The sequence below is a fragment of the Carica papaya genome, chromosome 9 (assembly GCF_054855325.1).
Source record: "Carica papaya isolate Zhongbai chromosome 9, ASM5485532v1, whole genome shotgun sequence".
Taxonomy (NCBI): domain Eukaryota; kingdom Viridiplantae; phylum Streptophyta; class Magnoliopsida; order Brassicales; family Caricaceae; genus Carica; species Carica papaya.
The window spans coordinates 23,301,299-23,308,932 of NC_142317.1; the positions used below are offsets into that span (position 1 = coordinate 23,301,299).

At 29.5% G+C, this 7,634-nt stretch overlaps 1 protein-coding gene across 1 annotated transcript; it reads right to left on the reverse strand.

Moving 5' to 3' along the window:
• Window positions 1–1,021: 1,021 nt before the first annotated feature.
• On the reverse strand, window positions 1,022–2,842 carry LOC110813108 (papain). The gene is given in 5 exon segments (XM_022040122.2): window positions 1,022–1,434; window positions 1,526–1,666; window positions 1,930–2,099; window positions 2,102–2,158; window positions 2,316–2,842. Coding segments are annotated over 5 exon segments (1,035 nt in total). The 5' UTR covers window positions 2,782–2,842; the 3' UTR covers window positions 1,022–1,233.
• Between the last annotated feature and the right edge of the window lie 4,792 nt (window positions 2,843–7,634).

The window sequence follows — 7,634 nt, forward strand, 5'->3', positions numbered from 1 at the left end:
GTAGGTAAGGGATTGAGTTAGTCTCATTCAAAGGCCCCCATATTTTTATGAAACCCTATTTTTCGTTTAGATGACTTGTTTATTGGCTTTATAAATTGTTCACATTTTCCACTATGGGTTCTGTGAACTCATTATATACGCATGTACAAAATTACATATGATTGGAAACCTACATGTTATTGTGTATGATGTATAATTATGTATTCATATTGTTACTTGTATGTATATGCAGATTTTATGCATGCAAGTTATCAAGTTATAAATGTGTGTAAGGCATATATATATATATATATATAGACGTATAATTGTAGGTTTTGCAACATGTGTACATATGAGTGAATAATTTGTATGTGTTTGCTTATGGGATAAATTAGAAATAGAAAGACGAATTAAAAAGAAATTAAAAAATATTAAGATACATAAAAATAGAAATAAACTCGATAAAAATATAAAAATAAATTTAAGCCTTTAAAAATATAACATAAATCTTTAGGGACCTAGATAAAAGGAAATTAAAATTTTAAGGCCTTTTTATAATTAAAAATGACCAAAATAAATTAGATATTAAAAAAATGGCCCTAAATAGAATTTTAAGAGGCACTGGACATCTTAGCCAGTGAGGTGTCAAGATGGGCCAGTTCATTTGGCCATGCATACAAACAGGAAGTAGGGTCCTGGGATTAACGACCCAAATCTTGCTTTGCAGATCTGTTAGTTCCCTGAAGCTCATATAAGAGCTTTATTTTTCAACTCCTTGAGTTTTCTATATGCATCTAAAAAGTATAATTTGAGTGAAAATAGAAAATAGTGTGGTTTTGAATAAAATTTTCTAGCTACATGTTGTGATTCAATTGGTTGGCAACTGTTCTCGAGAATATGGAAACGGGACATCACAACTCTATTATCTATTTATGTAAAAATCTTATTAAAACTGAAGTTGCAAAATTTAATTATACTAATTGTCTAATAAACTTAGACTTTTATCGTATAAAAATATATATATATTAAAAAGTCTACTAACTGCATAAAAGTATATGTAAAAGTTTATTCAATCAAAACAAACATTATTACAAATAATATAACAAGCGATGCAAAAGTTTGTCACAACAAACTTTGATATATAGGATTACACAAATTATTAATCCTCTCATTTATTATATTCAACACACGATGAGTATACAAGTTCTATATATATATATATATATAAGGGATTTTATGAAAGCCGTGATCTCATCAGTTTTTAACAGGATAGAATGAGCTTGTATAAAGTCCACATACTCCATAGGAGTTTCCAGTGCCTCTTTTGATTCTTATATATCCATTTTCACCCCATCCTGTACCCCATGAATTCTTTATGAGTATGTAATTTGGTCCATACCCAACTGCTGCGACTGCATGATCTACTTTGTTTCCGCATGGCCCCACAAATATTCCCTATTACATTAAAAAATTTGAATTAATTAATCTCTATTTAATATTTATATAATTTTTATTTGCTAATTAAATATTTAATTTTTTTAATTACCCCTCTATATAATTGGAAATCTTTTCCAGCAGCTTCAAGGACAACGCTCACAGGTTGGTTTGCAATTGAATATAAGAGAGCCCCTTCATTATATGGTTGCACTTGTCGAACCCCATCGGTTTTGGCTGCATAAGGACCTTTCTGTAATAAAAAAAATCAATAAAAGGAAAAAAATAATTAAACAAAGAAATGGAACTCTTCTGAATGATTTTTTTTATCAACAAAATTCTAGACTAAATAAACAACTATATGTGTTAATTATAAAGTATATGTCAGATTCTTGCTAACTTGATGTGTTTGTAAAACTATTTAATCTTGGAAGATCTAATATTGATGATATTCAATGTTTATATAAAAATGAGTGTACCTATGATATTAATATTATATATAAAATGTAGATATACCTCCCTTGAGCGACAATAACGTTGCACTCCCTCATATGGGTAAGTATTTCTGTAGTGAATACCATATTGAGCCACTAATTGAAGTGCACTCCAAGGGTAACCTCCATTGCACCCGTAGCTACGTCTGTCGCAGTCAAGCAGTTCTTGCTCTGAGTATTCATTTAAGTTCCAGTTCTAATCTTAATTATTCCCTCTATAGTTACAACAGCTGAGAATGCCCAACAACTACCTGCATTATTTTTAAATAAAAATTTATACATTTTATTATGATAAAATAACTATCATTATTCAAATAAAGTACTTAATCAATATATATAGATACACATATTAGATATGTTAATTAATATATAAATACAAAACATTTAATTAAAATAGAAAAGTCATACCACAAGAACCCTGATTTTTTACAGGAGTGACAGCTCCTTTTTGTCTCCAATCGACATACTCCGGGATATTTACATCACCATCATTAAGCACTTCTTCGTATGATAGTTCGGTTGTTGTATAATTTCCAGCAATAGAACCAGTATACTTTTCTTTGAATTCATCATTGCTCATATCAGCAAACACATTTAATCCAAGCCAATAACTGTTATTCTTCTTATTTGTCTCATTAATATATTTAAGATTATCTTTAAAAATTTCAAATCTGTAGATTTTCTCATCAATATTTTTATAAATCTTATTGTGCTTCAACATCCACGATTCAAATAGCTGAATAAGTCTTTCAGTGGATGTCAAGTCATTTTGAGAATAACCCACAATAGAAAAATCACCAAATGACAAACCCATATAAACAAAAAGACATATTGCAACAAAAAGCAACTTTGAAATTGAAGATATCATAGCCATTGTGACATTAGCTATATCTTTTTACTTCTTAAGTGGGAATGGATGAAGAGAAATGGGAGGATCATATTGGTTTATATACTAGCTAGCTTGTGTTTTCAATCAATGTTTTTCTTTTTTTATTTTCTTCTCACTCACGCAGCTAGCACAAATTATTAGTTTTCTTACAAACTTTGTAATTAAACAGTCTTAGTTTCTGTAAATTATTTAATTATGAAATTAATAAATTTTAACAAAATATTAATTTAATTATTAAAATTATAAGGTGTAAAATTCTTAATAATATATCAGTTTTAATCTTAGTAGATAGTATTTTTAATTAGTTATATTATTAAATTTTAGGAGAAATTAATTTTTAATTAGAGTGTTTTAAATTTTAGTAAAAAAACAATTATCAAACTGAATTTGTTCCATGTTTGTGCATAAGATATAATTAATGAATAGTTTTATGCAGTTATTTGGCATGAGCAAACATTGTATAGAAATCAAATGATTACAAATAAAAGTATAAAAAAAAAGTATTACCTTTAAAAGTCGATTAAAAAAAAGGTCGTTGTCTCATAATTAATGTATTTATTAAAAAATATCGCAATAAAAGCAAATAAAGAACATTTTAAAAGTTTCAATTATATTTTCATAGCATATCATGTATTAATGTTTCAGTATTGTATCCTAAATTTATGGTAAACGATATGCAAGAAAGAAAGTGTGGGTGGAGTAATATATAATTAAGAATTTATGCAATGCAAAATTCTAATATGTAGTTAACTGAAAAATAAATTATATTTTTATATTTAAAAAATTTGAACATCTAACTATTATATATATTATCACATTAATTTGACTTTTATTTTTATAAATTATTTAGTGTATAATCTATAGTTAACTAAAAAATAATTCTATTTTTGTATTGAAAAATTTTAATAGATAAATTTTATATACATTATTAGCTTATTTTCATATTTAAAAATTATGTAGAACATACTATCTAGTCAACTAAATATTAAATTCTATTTTTATATTTAGAAAATTTAAAAACATAACTAATATATTTATCAGATTAAATAGAAATGATCTCAAGAAAAATGAGGAATTGACATGTTACTTTCAGTTTAACTTTTTGATATATTAGATTTATACTATTTGCTACCCACACAATTTAATTTTAAAATTCTATAATTAATTAAAATAAATATTATTTTACTCTGAACAAAAATATAATCTATAAAAAGCTCAAAGTTATATAAAAAAAGCTGCACAGGCCACACCCCGTCTTATAGGATGATGACCGAAGCATACTCCTTAAAATCATATAAACTCGAGTTAAGTAAAATAAATTAACTTTATTAATAATAAAAGAGTCGCAGAAACATTACATCTCTTAAATATAAAACATAACACATATGTACGAGTCTCTAAATTTTCTTATTTACATTAATAAACAAAAGTACGAAATAATAACCTTAATATCAGAGTCTAAACTTCAGAATTTTTTTTTGTATCACCGTTCACTCTGCAGTGGTATCTTCAGTATCTGGAGAGTGATAGGGGGGTGAGATAAAATATCTCAATAAGTAATATTATGAATCATAGCATAACACATGCAATATTTAGTTTCTTTACACATAATGGAGTACATGCAATATATATCAGAGTCTAGACTTACCCTCTTGCCTACATAATGGCCTTAGAGTGGAGACTCATAGAGGTGTTCTAGAAATAGAATTTGAATGTCCGACATAAGAGATTAGGAGGATACCTAGCCAATATAAAAGTGCAACCCATTTTGATGCAGAAAATTAGAGAAGCTCAGTAGTTTGATCTTACCTTGAAATCAATTATAGAAGATGTCAATAAGGGACTTAGACCAGAATTCAGACTATCAAAATATGGTGTATTGAGGTTTAGAAACAGAGCATGTGTACCGAATAATAATAATCTGAAAAATGAAATATTAGAATAAGTGCATTGTTCTAGATTTGCTATGCACCCTGGCAATACTAAGATGTATCAAAACTTGAGGACCAAATATTGATGGAATGAGATGAAGAAGGATATAGTAGAGTTCGTCTCTAAATGTTTGATATGCCAACAAGTGAAGGCTGAACGTTAGAGACTAGTAGGACTACTTCAACCCTTTCTGGTAAAAGAGTGAAAATGAGAACATATTACTATGAATTTTGTGCTAGGTCTACCTAAAATAAGATCCCAACATGATGTTATTTGGGTTATCGTTGATATATTAACCAAGTCTGCTCAATTTTTGGCTATCAGAGTAAATGACCCACTGGACAAGTTGGCCAGGCTCTATATCAAAGAGATTGTGAGATTGTATGGAATTCAAGTTACAATCGTCTCCGATCGAAATCCTCTCTTTACTTCAAAATTTTGGACTAGTCTATAGAATGCTATGGGGACCAAGCTATCCTTTAGTACGACTTTCCATCCTGAAACAGATAGTCAATCAGAATGAATAATTCAAACTCTAGACGATATGCTACAAGCCTGTGCCATTGAGTTACGAGAAAACTAGGACAATCATTTACCTCTGATTGAGTTCGAGTATAATAATAGTTATCAGTCCAACATTCAAATGGCACCCTATGAGGCTTTCTACGGAAGACCCTACAGATAACCTATTTTTTGGGAAGAAGTTAGAGAACGAAAACTGGTTGGACCTGAATTAGTGGAAAAAACTATAGAAAAAGTAAAATTGATCAAGAAATATCTTCTAACAGCTCAAAATAGGCAAAAACGTTATGCTGACAATCGAAGAAGAGATTTAGAATTTGAAATAGGTGACCATGTATTTCTAAAAATCTCACAAATTAAAGAGATTATGAGATTTGAGAAGAAAGGAAAACTCAGTCTTCAATTTATTAGAACTTTTGAGATATTGGACAGATAGAGAGTTGTCGCCTACCTTTTAGCATTGTCACCTGAGTTAGCCAACATACACAATATCTTCCATGTGTCGATGTTGAAGAAATATCACCCAGATCCATTGTATGTACTATGATATGAACCCCTTGCACTTCAAGATAACCTATCCTATATTAAGTTTCCTATGTCGATAGTGGATCGCAAAGAAAGGATATTACGGTCCAAGGTAATCTCCTTAGTAAAGGTACTATGGCAGCATCATTCGACTGACGAAGCCACATAGGAGCCAGAAGAGGAAATGAAGGCCAAATACCCACATCTATTTATGACTACTGGTAAGTCTAATTTGGAGGACCAAATTTCTTTTTAAGGGAATGAGGATGTGATAGCTTGGAAATATCTTTGAGTTAATTTCTTATATTTGATATATTTAATTTAGCTTTACATGTATTTGAAAATATATAATAAGGTTAAGGACATAGTTTAGAGTCAAACAAAAAAATGATGGATAAGGATGAAAGAGCTAGAATAAACATGAAGAGGCATGAGAAAAAGTGGGAATCTTTTAAATGAAGTGGCATAATGAAAAGTGGTAACTATTAGATAAAATAATATAATGAAAAAGTGACAACTTTCAGATGAAGTGACATGTGAAAAGTGTAACCTTTTAGATGAAGTGACATGTGAAAATGTCTTTTAGATAAAACGACATGTGAAAAGTGGTAACCTTTTATATGAAGTAGCATGTGAAAAAGCCTTTTAGATAAAACAACATGTGAAGAGTGGTAACCTTTTAAGTGAAGTGACATGATGAAATGTGACAACTTTTAAATGAAATAGTAAGATGGAATAGTGGCAATCTTTCCTCATGGCTCCCCAATCCTATAAATACGGGATAGGAGAAGGGAAGAAGAGACATTCCAAATGAGAGAAAAATAGTGAAAAGCATATAGGTGAAGAAAGAAGAGGAACTACGAAGTGTGTGATTTTTGGATTATTTGGAAGTTTTAGATAAAAATCTTGGGGAAACTCTGGTAAATTTATGAGAGCAGAGAAAGAAGAAGAGAAGAGGAATAAGGCTCATGTTTGAAAGGGGTAACCTTTTTCTTAACTTTTAAAGTTTGATTTCTCTTTGATTTTTTAGATTAGTTTTTGAGTTAAGAAAGTGACCAAAAATTATCCTGAAACTCTACCGAATTTTTTAGACAAAAAAGTCATAAATAAAGTCAGAACTCTGCCAAAATTAAGAATACGACTGCTAAGGAGCTAAGGTAAGTGGATGCTATGAATTCATAGTCTACATAGTTTAGAAGTATTTTACGTACTTTCAATAAAAAAATGTGCACATGTTTTATTTGTCTTTCGTATTTAGTAAGTAAGTATTTGTTAAAGTTTTACTTCGATATAAGTATTATTTCGCTTTATATTTTCGAAATGTGATTTTTTTATGTGTATCACTCATTATGGAAAGAAGTTATTCTAAAAGTACCTGTATTATGCTAGGCTTCAATCTTGTCGTACATAATCATTATGTGTTCGTATGTATTGGCAAAGTGATAAGTGTATGCCCGACATAATCATTTCGTGTTGGGGTATATGGGAAAACAGTCTGATCTACATGCCCTAACTATTCCGTATTCTAGGGGTAGTAGTGTTTTAAGGTACTTATGTATATCGTTGCATGTTCGGGTACATGGGAAACCAGTGATAAGTATTTGTGCCTACGCATAATGTATGGTAACGGATTGATCCTCTATAATAGTGATGAAGCATACAACATGCATATGTTTTCTGATTTGTGCTTTCGTCTTCTGATTCGTATATGTTTTGAAAAGATTATATGATATATATTTTGTTGTGTGTAAAGAAACTATATATTGTATGTACTATGCTGTGATTTCATAATATTACTTATTAGGATATTTTATCTGACCCCCCTATCACCCTCTAGATACTGAAGATACCGTTGCAGA